The following is a 20,155-nucleotide window of genomic DNA, read 5'->3' as shown; positions in this document are numbered from 1 at the left end:
CGCTAACAATGCCAGTTGGCTGTCTGTATCAACACCTCGTCCGACTGAACCTTTTCTTGTTCTGGGTTGTAGTTCTGATTTAGTTAGAATCCCAAATAGATGTAATTCTCCCAGCACAGTAATTATGTTTTACAATTTCTATTTACGTTCATAGTCAGCGATTACAAGAACAGATTTTTATTAGTCCACTGACTAGTAAGAATAGATCTTCCATTTTTCCTGGATATTATCGTTTGGTGACTTTACAAATGGGTGTTGCTGCCTCTAGTCTGTTTCTTGTTCAATGGACACGTTTCTTTTAAGTGCTGGAAGGTGAGAACACCCCGGGACCTTGACGTTTCTCGCCATCTTGCATTCCCTTTGCAACCATTCTTCTTCAGGGTGGTGGCTCTGATTCCACTTTGCCTCTGAGCACCCTCGGCGATTTGAATGGGGTAGTAACATCTTGCTTATCGCTGCTTCCCGGGTTTCTATTTTCCTGAAATGGTATTTTGTTCTTTCATTTTCTTCAACCAACAGACTTGGGAGGTTTGATAATGTTTCTTTCTTGCACCTTTAAAGTGTCTATGGTACTACGTGGTCTTACCAATCTTTCCCATATGTTACGTGAAACTGTCACATGTTTGATGACCAGTAAATATGCAAGCTGCCATTCTTCCTAAAGCCATCACAGGAACGATCATGAGGATATTGCGATTTTTATCTTCACATATTGCTGTAATTTCACCCCCTTTTCTCCTTCAACTTTTTTCAGGCACTTTTAATCCAATATTAATGAAAAATGGCTTGTCGGTAACAACTATAACAAGATAAGAATCTCAATACATTAGCAGCTCCTGCAGTCTTCAGTGTGACCTCTTGCAAAGAGATTTTGGCTGATGGGTAATTCTCATTTCCTCGTGAGGACTTGTCTTTCCTGACTGTAAATCTCTTTGCTTCACATGCCACTATGTTGGGCATTATCAGGGGTATGGGCATCAAGTGATTGTTCACTCCCTCAGAAAAAGAAAACGATGTGAACGAAATCCACAAGCGCCAAACAGTGGTGTTAATTCTGTATTGTGTTTGTATCTTATGTTTGTGCGAGTAGTAGTGTTAACGAACTGCATTTTTCTCATTTGATATGCATCCTTTTCAAAGTTTTAATTTTCAAAATGACAATCCCGAGGAGGAAAAGAAGGCCCAGGTTCGTCGTAATAGTAATATAGGCACCTAAATGTATGTACGTGGGTGTGCGTGTTACATGTTGGTATTATAGGCTGTTACTCTGTATCCCTAAAATTTACACAACTGCAATTAGAAAATGTCGAAATAACCCACTTCGGCCTTGGCATTCAGTGGGGTGAGTAATAGGATATCCAGAAAAGCATGTTTACTCGTAAAATCGGGCAAAACTTAGAAAAAATACGAATAGCTGCTGAAAACAATAGATCAGACTATAGATGGCAATTTGGTCGCTCAGCCAGGTATGACGACGGACCGTCGACTCACCTGGCATGAAATGCATGTGCTGCCTACAGGCACAAGGGGGCATCTCAAAGATATTTTGTGCTTTTTCATGTGTGTTGACTATGTCTCATCTATTGATTAACATCTTACGTGTCTTTCTTTCATAAAGTTTACGTTGAGATATGTAAAAAGAGTATTATACCTGATAACCATAGCAACGCATCGTATTAAATGTCTCAAAATATATAAGTGGCATGACGACCCAAACGCGAAAATCTACAGAACTGTAGATTGTTATGACATGCCGTGTACTTTCCCAGTATAATTGCCCTAAAGGATTATCTCATCTTAGCTGATATCTCTATCCCCCAACCCGACCCCAACGATCGTCTGCGACACACCTCCAGGTTTTGCTTTTGAGACGAACCCCCCTATCTGTTTCTTTTTATAGTTACAGTGAGACTCCATGGTAGTTACATCCTTCATAGTTTTAGCATGAAAGTTATTATTTTTACGCCAGCTATCGTATATAATGAAGCTACGTCTAATTTCAAATTGGGCATTTATAAAAGTGTCCTTTGTAATACAAGATCGTCGCACACTGATTTGCATAAAGCCATGGTGTGTTCCAAATAAATCGTTTTGGACGCTTCGTATCGCTCATTTCAGCACTAATCTCTCCTCAGTAAAGTCCTTTTTCTACGTTTCTTATGTCCCTACCACTGACACTGTAGTTAGGCCGAACTTAGTTTAACAGATATTTCACACTTGCACATATCAACTACATAAATTGTAGAGATAAATGAGAAAATACAGTTTTTTTCTATTTCCGACAGTACTTTAGCATGTAAATATGATCTGTACACATCAGCTGACATTGGTGTAATATGAGCGGACGACAACATGCGCTTGTTTACCCTATATGGTCATTCACATTCTAGATAGTTTCATATTTTTCTGGATTGGTTTGTTACTCTTCGAGGAGTTGATATGGTAACGTTCACACCACTACTCACATTAACATTGCAGTAATGGTTTAAGCATAATGCTATAAACTTCCACTGAATCTTAACAGAAACAGATGTAATGCAATTACAACACTATTTGATCATAAAGGATCATAAATCATCAAATAGTGCTGTAATTGCATTACATCTGTTAAATTTATTACCTTGCCCATATATATTATACAATATGCATAAAGGCTCAAGAGTCTTATTAACTATAGTGCTGTGAAACAATAGATTATTATTTACATTACCTCGATATAACACCCACAGTTTCTCTGTGGATAAGTCATAATTGTTTCACTTTGCACCACGACAATACCACCACCACATCGGTCCATGGGCGACATATGTCTCGATAATTGGAGTTCATAGATCGTGATATTGTTCCTTACATTCTTCTCCAACGTAACCTATCCGGATGGTATATTCACCATTCGCAACTGCAGCTGCAATGATTTCTAAAGAGGTTATTTCAAATGTTTGTTCGTTTAACGCTGCACCAGACCGAGTATGGACCGAACAATCCAGTGATCAACATCATGAGCATCGATATATGCAATTGGGATACGATGACATCTGCCAACAATGTCAGCGAGCCTGATCACCCGATCCCGTTAGTCGCTCTTGACCCGAGGAGCCAGGTCAACGTAAGACAGTTATATGTGAATGCGAGTAAGCATTTCAGGTAGCATTGCTCTGGCAGTTTACCAAACACCTTTGTTGAGAAAATATAGCGTGACATTGCGTCGTGGTCGGGTACACAGTTCTTCCATATGCGTAACACAGATCCGCCATGAGCGTTACCAACATGGCAGAGAAACTCATTGTCACTATTGCTATGATAGCGCAACTCACAGGTGAGCTATCTAAGGTTTTACCACCACTCTTCCTTTTATACATATATTTATTTGGTCATAGGATTTCATAATGTCTGGTACCCGTGATGATTCGGGTTAGAATTGGTCTTCAGCAACCCATGCTTGTCGTAAGAGGCGACTAACGGGATCGGGTGGTCAGGCTCGCTGACTTGGTTGACACGTATGATCATATCCCAATGGCGTTAGATCGAAGTTCATGATCAATTATTCTACATACCGGCGCCATATAGCTGGAATATTGTTGTGAGCGGCTTAAACACCAAACAAATAAGCACAACAAAATCTTAGTCCGTTTAAACACTAACAGGAACCGGTTGAAATAGTACCATCATCCGTTTACGTCCTATTGACATTGGTAAATGTAAACCCGACCGATTACAGATATTAATATCTTTCACCTTTTGTCAGCGGCAACATCCGACCCCTGCGTGGACCACAAGTACATCTACGACAACGGGGGACGCAGCCCTAAATGTCCCTACCAGCCGGAGGAGTGTGACCGCTACATCACGGAGAACTGGTACCAGGTGGTCAACTACCATGGGTCTCTGGAGATGCCGACATCCCACGTGGACATCAACAGCTGCGGCGCAAACTACCCCGGTTGGCTGAATGGTGAGTGAGTTTATATCAAGAGTCACATCGGCAATATTTCAGTCATATCGTGACGAGAACAGTTTATTCATTAAAATTAAATAAATTTAGAACATGTAAACTTGTCGTCATCCTCGATAATCTCCAGGGTATACGTTCCGATAAAATCCCCACTATACCCCGGATGCATCTACAGCTCAGCCCCGTGATTTTATTACCTCCCTTGGCTGGCTTTTTATCCAATCAGGTGTCTACGCTGGGAAGTTGAGCGTATCAATCACAACTCACTTTCGCTCCTTTTATCTAACCGATTCAACTTGGCAACATAATTGTTGAGGTACTCTGAAAGGGGTAAAAAGAGTTCTTGCATATATTTTTTAAGGTTTCAGATCTGTCAATTTGTCTGTATGATTTCCCCCCAAATCTGAGTCGCACTGCGACCGCTATCTTTATTGACACTGGCAAGATCGGTTGTTACGGTGGTTTAGCTGATTGGCTACTGTGAGAATGCGGAGCCAGCAAATGGAATTAATAAAATTATTGGGCCGAGCCATAGATGCATCCAGGGTACTGGTTACACAACACCAAATTTTTTCCCTTAAAGTTCTATAGTAACCTTATATTTTTGAAAGATTATCCAGGCTATCAACAGCCATTCCACTCTGGCCTTTAAACTACAATAAAACACACTATCTGGCCAACTTGTCCGGCTTGTTTTGTGAGCACAGGAAGCGGAACATATCAACCCCAGCTCCGCACAAAATGTCACCTACTGGAAAATATCCCTACACACAATAAGCATAAGTCATGGTGATACAAATCACAGCACTAAATACTTAAATTTGTGGTCAGTATTAATTACTGGTTGGATGTGCTTTTAAAAAAAATACACATCTTACACTATTTCATCCAATCACAGCTGTCACATGTCTCTGTCTCTCTTCACTTGTTCACATACGGTCCGGCTCAGCAGGTGATTCTCATTTAGTGTAGTGGAACCTACTAGTGGAGATTTCTCGTAACGTATACCCTGGAGATTATCGAAGATGACTTGTCGTCAATGGACAGTAAAACTACAAGAGTATCACCGATTTGTACTTGAAACCTTACATTTTATCATAAAAAGATATAGACAGCAATACAATATGAAGAAGGACTATAGATCACCAACAACTGAAGGTAGAACACTATACCAGGAACCATGGGGACTAACAGTACTTCTGCTTCCTGCATGGACCTTAGCTGGGTTTACACACATCATCCAGCTGTTGCATATTTTTGTACATATTACCCATACATTAAAAGAACAAATATTCTACGATTAAAACCACACAGAATGAACAATACTTTGAATGAAATTGGACTTACCCTCTTAGGGATATAATTAGTTTACCCTACTTCAAACCCTTTTGAAGGTACATCCACAAACAATCACAGTCATTTATTCATCCTTCAAAATCAAATTTTTACTTTCTATTTACAATTTATATTCTTAAATGTATCAGTTATGTCAATTTCTTTAAAAACCCGACCCGTGAAGATCCGTGTTAGAATTGATCTTCAGCAACCCGGCATGCTTGTGGTGAGAGGAGTCTATCGTTATCGTTATCGTATCCTGATTGTATAGATTGATGCTCATGCTGTTGATCTCTGGATTCTCTGGTCCAGACTGGATTATATACAGACCGCCGTCACACAGTTGGAATAGTGTTGATGCGTTAAACACAAAAAAAACCCACACAAGTTTAAAAACTCATTAACTGACTGACTGACTGACTGACTGAGTTTTGGTTTTACGCCGATTTTAGCAATATTTCAGCAACATAACGGCGGGGGACACCAGAAATGGGCTTCACACATTGTACCCATGTGGGGATTCGAACCCGGGTCTTCGGCGTGACGAGCCAACGCTTTAACCACTAGGCTACCCCACGACCCCCCTCAGTAACTGAAGGTGAACTGATATTAAATGGCTGACTGGAAGGTCGTGCTATTTGTGAAACATGATTTCGCAACAAGTCAACAACGTATTATTATTTGAAGGTTGGATATAGCCGATACAGCATAGACACATTCCAGCCCCACCCCCCAACCCCACTTTGATGGTTTTTTGTCCAGCTGACTCCGCTGCCCGAACATGAGTGAGTGAGTGAGTTGAGTATTACGCCGCTTTTAGCAATCATTCAAACAATATCACACCAGAAATGGGCTTCACACATTGTACCCATGTGGGGAATCGAACCCTGGTCCTCGGCGTGACGAGCGAACGCTGTAACCACTAGGCTACCCCACCGCCCCCTTGAACATGATCAAGTCAGAACTGGATGTATCTTACTGTTTATAGATAGATCTACTCACCGAAACATCCAAGCCGTATCACCTCATCTGTTTCAGGGACGCACCCATCCATCAACGACGGCACCGTGTACAGAGTAGTGTGCGTCAGCGGCTACAACGACCCTTGCAGGAAGCAAGTAACAATCCGGGTGAAGAACTGTGGCCATTACTATGTGTACTACCTAATGAAGATGCACGGATGCTCCGAGAGATACTGCTTTGGTAAGCTAGAATATCCAAAGGGTTTGGTTCTGGTGATTGTTTTGCACAAGTTAAATGTACTACTTCCCAAATACCTGAAAGGGATTTTCGTAGAGGTTGGCATTACATTTGGTCGACAGATTCTTTAAGGTACTTAAGAAGACTAGCAACATCTGTCTGATAGCGTGATGACTACTTGACCTAGAACAAAACCTAGAAAACAGCTAAATGTAAGTTGCGAAACAAATTGCATAGGCCATATCATAAAGGATACCAAGTGTGAGACCTTAGCTGAATTTTAAACCACCTTTATGATGCATCTATGAGGTGTTTTGTTTTCTCTCAGTTTTTGTTAATTTAAAGTCTATCTCAAAATACTCTCACTTTTTCTCGCCCACTTGGTATTGTCAACAGTGATGGTGATTCATGCGTTAGGTCCGTCAATGTGTCCTATTCATTTCCGACTTTATCACGAGCATGTGTGCATGAAGCACTATCGGATACTACTGCAGTGAGGTGTTCGTGAAGTGTTGAACGAATTCTGCCCCACCTGTGATACCCGTCACAAACAAAGGCAAGTCTATTGTCGACTGCCATAATACACTTTGGACCTCTGATCAAACTGTCGTAAGTAGACCACTGTTTGTAAATAGTAATTAAATGGTGGAAGGAAGAACCAACATTGCACTCTCCTTGCAGAAGCTGTTGATTATGGAAGAAATCTTTATATGAATATATACGGTATAGTGAAGCGCTCATGTTCTGTGTATTGCCAACGTAGATACGTTCTGCAAACAGGATTGCCATAGAAATGAAATTAATCATTCAAACACATTAACCAAAAATATTTTGAATATAATTATGCAGTAGTTATTGGGGAAACTTTGTCAACACAACTTCCAACACAAACTCCACTGACAGGTATATATGGCATCTGTTCCCCTTCTACGCTAACGGAAGCAACACGAGAGCAAGGGGAGACAACCAGCCCGGAACACGAGAACGGGAAGGCAAATCATACTTGTGTGGACTCTCCTGTACCTTCAGAAGCAAACTTCCAAAAAGGTATACATATTAATCTCATAGAGACGTGTATGTATGTACGAACCCATACGCATGAACGAACACACACACACACACCTATCCACCACCACCACTAGCATCAGCATATTTAGCACTTACTCTTTTGATGTGCTCTCGCGGTGCGACTTGTGGCTTCAACTTTTAGCATGCAACAAAATTGCAACGTCAGAACACCCAAATCGTAACGATTTGAAATCGCATACCGCTTTGTCCTAAATCCTACTACAAGTCTCAAGTTCTCGACCAATGAAATCGCTTTGATCTGTGTCCACCTGAGCGTGACGGCTGACAAAAAATCGACCTTACCAAAAGAAGAATAACCGAGTTGTTTATAGGTTTTTACTTGTCACAGGAATGTCTATGGAATATACAACCGGAATGCTGTTTCTCATGGGGATACTTTTCTTCCCAATGTATTGCGAAATTTTCTCCAACAAAATGTTTAAATTTTAATTGTCCAAAGGGAGAAAATTCTTCATGACCTTGGATCTTCGTGTTCAAGAAGCGAGTTCTACGCTCCAGCCTTGATCCACCTAAGAATTCAAGTGTGGACCGATTTAGGCGTTCTCTTCTTCTCTTTAGTGACTGCGATATGTAGACTGATATTAAGGCTAGCGTTTCTTCTTTACTCGACGAATCCATGTTGCCGAGTCATACGAGATAATCTCTGCGATTTAAAAAGTACGTAAATAACATTGACGTGTGATATTTGCTGTTACTACAAGTTCTATCCTACAAGTCGCACCGTGAGAACGCACCCTAAGTGTGTATTACTGTTGTCAAGACACTGTGAATGTTGTTGACACATTATAATTCTGCGCGGCAGGTGGCTGGTTTAAACATACAACGGCAGTGCAAAAGAACGCAGAATAGAATCCCTTAGGCGGAAACGTCCAATAAGCTGTGAAAATCAAAAAGCATTGGTTTATCATGCCAAACACTTGTTCCATTCTAAATGTGACTCTATACACAACTCGCACACTGACTCACAACCTGTGAAATCCCGTCATTTGATATAACGTGAAAGAAACGCCTATGAATTTGTAGACTGGGATAAATGTATTGTGTATGAAAGTTGTGAAACAATATTGTGATTTCCTTACTTTCCACAGGTGGTACAGGAACTGTTGCGGTTTTGATGGCCGGCCTCGGAATGCTGATGGCTTAGTTATAGAGTTCATGTTAAATTGTTAGATTATTTCATCATTCATAGCCGTACCCTCCAAGTCTATACAAGGTCAACACAGCGCCAGCCATGCTTGCCATGCTCTATACCAAAAAGCACATGTACAGACCCCGGGTCGGTGGAAGATCTGACATGTGGCAAAAAGTAGGGTTGCAATGAGGATAAGGATTTGGGATGCGTAATAGGATTTGATTACAGCTCATTTAAACAAGAGTCGAACATTGTCTTTTACTTTAAACGTATGTCGAATCGTTTTTCTTCCTGGTCGCTAAATAACTACAACATCTCTGTTGCTTTCCTGTAAATAAATAATTTATGTTTTTCGAGCCAATATACGGCATGGAAAGATTTGAGCTGGTATACTATTTACGTTCGAATCCGTCAGATTGAAACACACACCCTCACCAACAAACAGCAACCAAACTTTCATGCGCGCAAGACATTATATTCTTCAGAAAAGGTACATACTGAAACTTGAACAAGTAGAAGTCATAAGATTGTTGGGACATAACGCTTTTCTCTCACCAGTGCGTTTTAAATGGATACATGCATACAGAAATCATTGTCTCATCATTTGTGTTTAAAGGCCACGTTTGCATATTCCAAAAGTGCCTTTTGTTTTGTGTATATTTTGGAATCATAACCGTACATCACTCCTGTTGAACAAACACATGTTCCTTTTATCCGCCTATACCTGATATATGTACAAATCGTGTAATTTTAAGTTAAAAGCCAGCATCTCATCCTTGGAGGACAACGTGAACGTTTAGTTCGATTGTGGTTGTGAAGCCAGAACAGATTCAAGTAAACCTGTATACAATTTTGGTAATTCCTTTTCACATCGCCTTATAAATTGTTTTGAACAAATTGCCATTTTAATTGTATTTCTTCAACAATTGAGTTTTCCCCTGGAGACAGTGTGTCAGTGGAACCAAGGCGTCATGGTCATGTTGTTTTGCTCGTGGATGACATCATCACGCTCTTCGCAGTTGGGATACGATGACATGCAGCAGACCACGGCAGTGAGTCGGACCACCCTGTCCCTTTATCGCCTCTCATGACAGGACGTATACAAGATCAATTCTAACCTGAATGTTCAAGGACCGTGTTGAGTTACTTTGTAACATATATCTGTTTCCTGACTCTTAATAGACAAACAACGTCAAACATACGCATCTCAGCTGCTCAAAGGCGATTTGTTTTTCCCTCGATCACTGGATGTCAGTCTCAACGGCACGTCGTATTATCAATCTCAACTCCCTGGGGATCATAAAACTCTTGCAGCCACTAGGCGCACCGAGTTAGTGTGGCGTTCCCATCCTTACGAGGTACGCATTGGCAGCTAGGGTGGACTTGGACACATAGTCACAGTACTTTGTCCAAGTTTACTGCACGTTGCTGTACCCGCAACTAGGTGTTTGCACGTATTCATGCGGCCACCATCTGGTCATGTACCAACGGATTCGTGGGTTCTTTTAAGTGCACAGGGTTGTGTATTGTACACCAGGAGTTGTGACAACACTGAAAGAGTCTGCACACAAAGTTGACTACAAGGTTTTACACCCGGTCACAGGTGGGCTCGATCCCGCCACCTCAAGCTCGCCGGATCACTAGCCTGGCGCTTTAGCCAGCTCGCCAACCACGCCCCCCCACAATATATAGGATCACATGTTCTTGTATCATCACTGTTTGACAGTGATTCATAAATACGTGTTCATGATCTAGTCAGAATCATACATGGGTTATAAATATATATTCCTGAAGATAATGGATGTCACGACAATGCCCCCAAACAGTTTAGGAGCAACATGAGAGCACAATTGTATATTGAATGCTGCAACAGGAACGCGAGTATGAAGACCAATAAGGTTGTGACGCTGTGACAATATGTAACCTTGGGGCATTGTTTACATAAAGGATAACTGATTAATATGGGAATCAACACCTGGGTGATCTACACATATGTGAAAGCAAGAATTTATTGATGTCAACGTCAAAGTCAACGATTCTCCGAAACGTCGTGTTCCTCAAACTAAAGACGTTGACATACATAAAACCTTGACTTATATGTGTATCACTTCAAAATCCGTTCAAACACTACATACAAATATGTGAAACTACACTCTTCACAGAAAAGAAACGCATAAGCCATTTTTTTAGAAGAATTTATTGCGATAGTTTAAGAGCAATTTTATTTCATGTAAGTTCAGTGGTAAAAAGGTGAAAATTCACACGTCTAAAGACAAAGAGTTCGCCAACAGCGGCCTTTATTGTTGTGTGTCTATAGGCGGATCCAGAGGGGGTCCCTTTTGTCCTGAAAGTTTATGACCATTGAAACTCTCGTGAAACTGAAGTGTGTGTGTGTGTGTGTGTGCGCACGCACGCACGCACGCACGCACGCACGCACGCACGCACGCACGCACACACACCTTTCTCAATAAGCTGTATCCGCCCCTGCTTGAGTCCACAAGATGGCGCCAAAGTCAGTACTTTGTATGGCCACCAATGGCAGGAATTACTGCTCGGCACCGTCTCGTCACAGGCTGGATAAGTCGACGAAGTCGCTCTTTACGGAATTCTTCCCCACTCTTCCTGCAAATGCGATGGCCAGTTGTGGAAGTGTCTGAGGCGTGATATGACGTTGAGGTATACGTCGATCGACTTCATCCCACATGTGTTCTATTGGGTTTAGATCTGGTGATCGGGAAAGCCATGGCAAGACATTGACGTAAGAATTGGCAATGTAGCGGACCGTGACGCGTGCTGTATGTGAAGTAGCGTTGTCATGCTGGAACAACACCTTCTGTCGGTCCATAATCGGCAGCATGTGACGTGCAAGGACTTTGTTTATGTACCGATTTGCTGTCACATTCCCCTGAACCACCACTAAATCTGATCTTTGTGTGCTGGATATCTCACCCCACACCATGGCACTGTATCCATCGAATCTGTCGACCTGTCGAATGCATTCAGGACAAAACGTTCATTTCTCCGACGGTAAACATGCTGTCTTCCATCTCGCCAATGAGGAAGAAATCGTGATTCATCACTGAACGTGACTCGCCTCCAGTTTCTAAGGTTCCAGTTTCGACTCAACGACACACCACCGCAAGCGATTGCGCTGATGGAAGTCTCTCAACACAGGGGCGACAACTGGCCTTCTTCGTCGAATCCATACTTCACTCCATCGATTCCTGACAGTTTGGTCTGAAATTCTTCTCAAACCAGGGATGTGTTGTGCAGTCTCCATGACTGTGGCAAGACGATGACACAAGTGATAAACTCGGGATATAGCGGTACTGGGCATGGGTGGGAATTTTGGGCGTAATTGGTCTGCAGGAGACGATCCCGAAGGCGAGAAATGGTGCTCTGATGAACGTTGAGATGCCGGGCAACTGCAGACTGCGACTCCCCAGCTTCAAGGCGGCCTATGGCGATGTTTCGATTGGCCCCATTGCTGACGCCTATGAACCTGACATAATATGGATGAAGGGCCGTAACTGTGCAAAACCAGTTGTACGGTAACAAATTTCGGACTCACTTTTTTGCAGAGCGTGAGTATGGCTTAATGCCGCTTTCAGCAATATTACAGCAATATCACGCGGGGAACAGCAGGAATGGGCAAATACCCCATCTGGGGAATCGGCGTGACGAGCCAACTATTTAGCCACTAGGCTACCCCTACCATTCGCTCTCTTCACAGCATCTCATAGACAAGAATGCAAACTTTCATATCACTTCCGCAGTTTCTGGGAAAACCTACCCCATATTTATGCAGTGTATGCTGAGTAGAAAATCATTGAGCAAGGTACAAATAAAATCTAAGCCTCGCAATTTCAAACTAACCATGACCAGTGACATCAGCAAGTAAGCTGAATTAAACTTTTCCAGCTCAAGAAAGATGTAATTGAGGTGCCATTTGAACGTATTTATTGCAATATTACACTGATCGATAACATGAGTAGAATATTGACATTCAGTATGTTGAAATATCTGGATATATGCAAATATATGCAAATACAGTTCTCTTCAACATGCATGTATTATGGACATGTGTAATGAACGAACAACCGACCACATGTAGGCCAGATTATATTCCAGACTCCTTATAAGGACAGGCTCCGTTTTTCAGGTAACTGTTTAACCTCTACTCTGTGACGGGTCGAACCTAAACCAAAAGAACACATCGTATTGTATCAAAATAATGTAATTGTAAAAAATTATTCTACATTAAATACAGAATAAAAATTGAATTTTGTGAACATTGGATTGATATTATTCTATACATTGATTTAGTTTTGATATTTTAAAACATCCAAACCTGCTTCCCTGTGTCTTGAAAACCAGAGCTGCATGTTGATGTTGATAGTGATTTGAATGAATGATTTAAATGCTATGATCGAATCTGATCATTATGGAAATATGACTAATGACTATTAAACAGGAACTATCGACACAGATTGACTATTACCATCATGCTCAACCATCAGTTGCAAAATGTTTAGGTATAACATGATATATGAGTGCTTATGTAGCTGAATATGTCTGGAATCATTTACCATTATCTCATAATTAGGTCGCTCCACGCAGCAGTTCCATCTCCTTTGGTGCATCGAATATTCTTAAACTGGCATTAAAAGGTTATTAACATTCCATTTTTTCAAAACATAATACCTATTAAAGGTATATAATATTTATGATAAGGGAACAGTTGGCTATTCATTTTAAAGTGTGGTGCTCATATTGTTCCTTGGGGACGATTTGAGACATTCACCGACAGATTGTTTGAATTGTTTCTGTTTGTTCTGACTTTCCCCAGAGGAAATGAAAATAGTAAAAAACTGAACCTTTCTGCACGTCTTTGACAACATAACTTGCAAAGTCATTTTAGATATGGAGACTATACGGTGAATTTCCTAATTATTCCTTCATCTGCTGTATAAAGAAATCTTGACTCATACCGGTGTGCCATTGGACATATGATGGATAATATACTCTCCCCAAAAAGAAAGGCATATAGGAATTTCATCTGTATTTTTATGTTTATTTTGAAACATCTTGTAGGCTTTATGAGTCAATGAAATATAGCGAAATTGCACACTGGGAATGCAGACTTATCCGTCTTTGGCACCAACTCGAGGAAAGTCAGTTTGAGTGTCACATGGAGACGTGTGGTGGCGCTGAAGTCAATACCTCGTGTGACCACCGTGGGCATCCAGAACTGCACGGCATCGCCTCGGCATCGAACGAATAAGTCTCAGAATCTCGTGTTGCCCAATCGCAGCCCACTCTGCCTGTAGTGCCTGTGCGAGTTGCTGAAGTGTCAGGGGCTGAGGGTTACGGCGTCGCACCCGTCTGTCCAGGGCATCCCACAGATGTTCGATCGGGTTTAAGTCCGGTGATCTTGAGGGCCAGGGGAGCACATTGATGTTGTGGTTCTGGAGGAAGTCTCTAGTGTGACGTGCTGTGTGGGCCTGGCATTGTCCTGTTGAAACAACTCCCTCTGGCGATCAATGATTGGAAGGAGGTGTGGGCGTAGGATTTCGTCACAGTACCGTTGAGCTGTCAGGTTGCCCTGGATCATCACCAAATCACTTCTCCTACGGCAGGTGATCGCCCCCACATCATAACACTGCCCCGGCCGAATCTGTCCACCTGGGAACGCAAGCGTCGGCGAAACGTTCACGTCGACGTCTGTACATCCGCATTCTTCCATCGCGTCGTTCCAATAGAAATCGTGATTCATCACTGAACCAGATTCTACGCCAATTCGGTAGGTTCCAGGCCTGAACGTTGGTGCACCATTGAACTCGATGTCGACGATGTTGTTGTCGAAGCACAGGGCCAATAAGGTCTTCTGGCACGTAAACCAGCCTCTCTCAAGCTGTTCCTGACGGTCTGTGCAGAAAGCCTCCTCAATCCGGGTATTTGTCGAGCGGTACTGATCGCCGTAGCTGTTCGATGACGCAGATGATGTACCCGGATGTAGCGATCCTGCGCCGCAGTGGTCGCTCGAGGTCGCCCACTACGAGGGGCATCTGCTACCGCATTCTGCCGGCGATATCTCTCCCAGAGCCGTGAAATGGTGCTTTGGTGAACATTCATGCGTCGGGCAACTGCACGTTGAGACTGGCCAGCTTCAAGCAAACCAATGGCGATATGACGGTTGGCTTCACTTAGACGTGGCATTTTGCGTTCGTCAACAATATTCCAAATACAGTGAATAATCGACAGACAGCGATCAACCTTTTATACCCATCATTGAGACTATCTGATCCCCAACTTTCGCTTGCATTGCATGTGAATTGTGTATTCTGTGACACTACACGCCGAAATTGAAAATCATGCTGTTACATACGGGTATTTTACGGATGGTGCGTTTTGTTGTGATGTTTCAAAACATAAACACCATAGGACTCATAAACAGAGCAAAACCCTTAATTTGTAAAATGAATCACGTTTTAATTCATTGCTACATGAAGTTGCTATTTTCATGATGCGTTTCTTTTTTGGGAGAGTATATGTATGGTGCGTAAAACAACTGATCTGCACTCTGCATTCAGACAATGTGTCAAGACCGGAATGAATATATTTAGGAATGTAAACAAATATAGAATCTTCATATTTGTTTTGTCAATTGTTAGCAACAGTGATCATCTACTGATCAATAATGATCACTGAGCCGTGATTCTCTATTATCTATACCAAGTACCGTTAGTCACCTACTAACAACCAACACCTGATCTAACGAGTTAGTTAATAGTAGCAGTTAATCCAGTTACAGGGGAGTGAGCACAGCTAACAGAACATCCAAGTGTGGGGCTACAGGTACTAATTAGTAGGGGCTAGGGGACGGGGCAAGAGGGGTGGAGTCATTTCCACTGCAAACACACCTTTAAGGTTTACGTAATGGACAATATTTTTCTTGCGGTCATGGAGTCACTTATAAAAAAAATCTTTCCACTGTTTTAGGTACTTGTAAGCATTTTGTTGGAGCATCTCTCAGGACAGCCGCCCATCTTCATAAGGAAGTAAACATAGTAAATGACGACATTTTTTCACCTGGATTATATCTTGTTTTTTGCAGGGTTCGTCGTAGAAACTGACACAAACAGTCATGTCCACGATGTCGTCTGAGACAGAGGGAAGGGTTCCGGAGTGAATCAAATCAATGAGTATAAATTGTTAATGAATAAATGTAAACTACAAATGTCACATCTTCTTATTTCTAAATGTGTTTCACTTGTCCTACCTGAAAACATTATATATACAAGTGTTCTGCCTTAGGGTCAAACCATTTGATATTCTGAGGGATTATATTACTACTCACACCTTGCTTAGGATAACACGAATTCACAAGTTTACTTAAACGTAGATTTATGATTTGAATTGTATCCATTTAAAACTGGATAGATAATATTATGGTAACCCCTCTTTAGGCAAACAGTAACTTTAATCTAACCTTATGCACTTGATACATGAGTAACCATAAAAAATGGTTTTCCTGGCACCAATCAACCAGTTTGCAAATCATGGAACACGTCACTGACAAGTACACAACACCTGTCTATAGCAGGTATGGGATCCACAAGATGCAGTGACATACTGAAACCTAGGATCCATGATTACAATAAGCTTAGATATTTAAACCAAATTTGATCCCACATATTTGATCCCCATATATATATATATACTTATGGTTCTGTTGACAAAAATGAATATAGTCTGAAGTAAAATTGGCAAAGTATGTTTTGGCCGCAGCTGTTGATGTCCACGTGGGATGTCGGCATCTCCAGAGCCCCATGGTAGTTGACCACCTGGTACCAGTTCTCCGTGATGTAGCGGTCACACTCCTCCGGTTGGTAGGGACATTTAGGGCTGCGTCCCCCCGTTGTCGTAGATGTACTTGTGGTCGACGCAGGGGTCGGAAGCTGTAAACAGGGCACTGAACCAACGGCTGGCGTACTGGGCATTCTATTTTCATTGAAGGCATCAGTGACATCGAGTTATAGTCATTTTGCAAATTTAAGTCTCATTCACAGGAAGTCGCTGAAGTTTAAAAAATAGACGCCATTGTCTTCTATGTACATTGTGTAAAAGAACAGTGAGGTGAGGTGAGGTGAGGTGAGGTGAAATTGGGTTTAACGTCGTGCTGAATTATATTTCGCTCATATGACGAGGTGCATGCGTATGTATGTGTATGTGCGGCTGCTTGTACTAGCCCAGACTTAAGCTGGTTTTATAGTGCTAGCTCACTGAGATACCATGCCGCAGTGAAGCATGAATACCCCACTCAGACACATTATACTAACTCCAAGCCGACCAGTCCTTGTTGTACCATTAATGCCGAGCGCCAGGCAGGGACCAACAAGTACCATATTTTAACGTCTTTTGGTATGACGCGGTCGGGGATCGAACCCGCGACCTTCCGCTCTCCGGGCGGACGCTCTAACCACTACACCACGGAGGCGGTCGTAAAAGAACGAATGAGATTAGCAATATCAGTTCCATCGTTGGTTCTGTCAACCGTTTCGGGATAATTAGCAGGGGCGGATACAACATTTTTAGAAAGGGGGGGTGCATACTATTGAGAAAAGGGAGGGTGCACATTTCATTTTCACCCGAATTTCAATGGTCATTTAATAAAAGTTCAGAACAAAAGGGGGTGCGCGCACCCTGCACCCCCCCTTCTGGATCCGCCTATGATTAGGAGTGCGTGTCCTGTGACGTATGGTTGTTAATCTGAGCGCTGTTGTCTTCGTAACGGCGTACACCGTGTCCTTGATTGATACAAATAACTTCTTTGTCTTTTATGTTGATTAACGGAATGTATTCTTATTAAAACGCATGTATTTTAAATTGTTTTGCTATTTTCATCCCGAAATGACTAGCGAATACATGGCGTGACACCACTTACCTACAACAAGGAACAGAACGCTGATACACAGTATTCTCACTGTCATAGTTGATGGGAAGATATTGTCCATTGTAACTACTGACTCAGGTAGCAAACAGATCAGTCGTTCCTGTCGTGTCATGTTATCGTGGCGAATCCACGTTGACTGTTGTGTGGTGCCCACCCGTGTGGAACATTGGTAACAGCACAATTGCAGTCTGCACGAAAGGGTAGGTATTGATTACCCGTCCAACAATGCTTACGGTCAAGCAGCCAGCTTCCCTGTTGGGTTGAGAGCAACGTTCACAAAGAGCCAGTCAGTATCTTATGTCATTGTAGGAAAAACATAAACAGTACTGAACAGCAATTGCATGACAGATATGAGCTTGAATCTGTATAAAATTGTTACATGAGAAAGAGGCATAGTTATAGACCTGCATAACCGATGATCCATGAGTACAGATTCAAAGGCCCGACGTAACATGACAATACCATTATCTGGTACACGACATGGGAGTTCATGTTACAGGTAAAAACATGTCCAATACATTTACTCTGTTCACGTGGCTGATATGGACGAGGAGGTGGGATATATGCAGGTTAGTCATATACAGTGAAACCTGCCAACACCGGACCCTGTCTAATCCGGCATACACCGTCACAAACCGGCATAAACTTTTGGTCCCGCTATTTTACAATGATATAATGATCATTAAAACATTGTCTAATCCGGCACCTGTCTATTCCGTATTCCGGCACGACCTTCCGGACTCCTATGGCAAGGGTTGTCTCTACTCTGTTATTCTATGTGCATAATTCATTACATGTCTGTCTATATTGAAAACCACCCAGCTACCTCTTTAGAAATCACGGGTATCACAAACAGGACGCAGGGGATATATATGTCGTGACCACCAACAGATTTAATTCAAGCTAGTGGAAGACTGTTACTGAGTATACATTTGAACCCTGACTCTGTACGTTACGGAACGATGGTGTCCTTTCAGTGTACTATGCTTAACATGCTCGTGAATGCAGAAAACACGTAGCTGAATGGATGTAAGCAACGTATATATAAAACCCTCAGAAAAGACGTGTTGTTTTTCGAAAAAATATACACATTTGCTTATAAAGTAAGTATTCACAGACCGACTCCGAACATACTCCTGACATACGAGGACGGCTTGTAAACCAACCAGACAATCAAGTGATCGATGATTAAGAAAATCCAGTTGTTCACTTTGAATTGAGACTATTGTGTTGAATATCAGAGATTCCGCTTTTCACAAGTGAATGATACACATGAAGTAAGGAGCTTGCTTGAAATAATTATTCATTTGATATACACAAAGAACTTAATTAAGCACCCCATGTTTTTTTGCAATGATACGTTTTCAACACGTACATGAAACTTCTCATGGTGACCCATATGATCCTTTGACAAAATGATTGGAATCCGTGTTGATTTAAGATGATAATTGTTCATTTAAAAACACTGATTTTCATGCAGAACTGTCTGTACAAGTATGACCCTGGGATGTTTAATGTTGAATTTATTGGTGAATGTGAACTTTCAAAATGTCATTTTGCGTGTCTTACACAATTTAAGGTCCATACCGAGTGTAACCTTCATGTGACTGTGTGACAGCCAGCACTCACCTCCCCACCCCCTGTCAGACTCCTGATCCTCTGTAGGGGCAGTCAACGCCGTTCCTCTTGTAAAGCAGTTTCCAATTGGGCCAGGTTCTGTACAGGAGGACCCTTTGTTGCACACGACGACAATCATGTCCCAGATATGCTCCAAAGGGTTACCATCGGGGCTCATGCAATCGTGAGATATGTCAGTGGGTGCTTAACTAAGTTCTTTGAGTATATTAATATTTCATTTACACTCAAATGATGACGTTTGATGAGAAATGTTATGAAGATGTACCTTGACAAATAGTGTTAACTTTGCCGGTATTCTTCTAACAACGTACTTAACATTAAAACCTTACAAGAGCAATACAGATAATGGAACTACGAGTTCAGCTTAAAAATCAATAAGTCAATGCGCAGCCATTTGCAAAGAGGAAATACCTAAAAGTATTATTACAATTACGTAGAGTACTTGTTGCAAAAGAGGTAGCAGCAAGAAACAGCAGCAGCACATGCATTAGGAATAGTGTTAGTAGCAGCTGTACATAGAGCAGCACTAAGCAGACATAGTGTTGGAGGAAGCAGTATTACATGAACGTTCTACACACAACACATTCAGTCTTGCATACATCAATGTGCACACACACATACACACATATACAAACGTTTTTATATAAAATACACTTTCATATTGTCATTATGATAATCTGGCAGTACTTTGCTGGGTTTTATTAACCTAGTTGAGTTTATCGGTATATTAACGGTATATCGGTAAACATCCTTCCATCCAATTCTAATGTCAGCTACAGTAATTCCAACCGTATGATAACATGATTGTATATACAATTAACTACGGTTATAACGAACTTTAAGGCACCACTAA

At 41.7% G+C, this 20,155-nt stretch overlaps 1 protein-coding gene and 1 long non-coding RNA gene across 2 annotated transcripts; one reads left to right on the top strand and one right to left on the bottom strand.

Moving 5' to 3' along the window:
- The first annotated feature begins 3,267 nt into the window (after window positions 1-3,267).
- On the top strand, window positions 3,268-15,907 carry LOC124276667 (oncoprotein-induced transcript 3 protein-like). The gene is made up of 5 exons (XM_046712308.1): window positions 3,268-3,316; window positions 3,746-3,952; window positions 6,326-6,490; window positions 7,391-7,534; window positions 15,826-15,907. Exons 1-5 carry the CDS (start codon window positions 3,268-3,270, stop codon window positions 15,873-15,875), a joined length of 615 nt encoding a protein of 204 aa, XP_046568264.1. The 3' UTR covers window positions 15,876-15,907.
- Window positions 12,652-13,461, bottom strand: LOC124276665. The gene is made up of 2 exons (XR_006898616.1): window positions 13,298-13,461; window positions 12,652-12,906 (listed from the first exon to the last, which is right to left on the bottom strand). It is a non-coding gene; the product is annotated as an uncharacterized LOC124276665 (long non-coding RNA).
- Window positions 15,908-20,155: the final 4,248 nt, after the last annotated feature.

This window comes from Haliotis rubra, unplaced genomic scaffold (assembly GCF_003918875.1).
Source record: "Haliotis rubra isolate DU_JTF1 unplaced genomic scaffold, ASM391887v1 Scf2108, whole genome shotgun sequence".
NCBI lineage: Eukaryota > Metazoa > Mollusca > Gastropoda > Lepetellida > Haliotidae > Haliotis > Haliotis rubra.
Note: the sequence above shows the minus strand (reverse complement) of the source record. Positions and strands in the feature narration are given on the sequence as shown.

Bases quoted from the DNA above. Each gene is read 5' to 3' on its own strand.
- LOC124276667 (XM_046712308.1), top strand. From the start codon at position 3,268: ATGGCAGAGAAACTCATTGTCACTATTGCTATGATAGCGCAACTCACA. The intron at 3,317-3,745 runs GTGAGCTATCTA...ACCTTTTGTCAG, and splicing joins TATGATAGCGCAACTCACAG to CGGCAACATCCGACCCCTGC. The intron at 3,953-6,325 runs GTGAGTGAGTTT...CATCTGTTTCAG, and splicing joins CTACCCCGGTTGGCTGAATG to GGACGCACCCATCCATCAAC.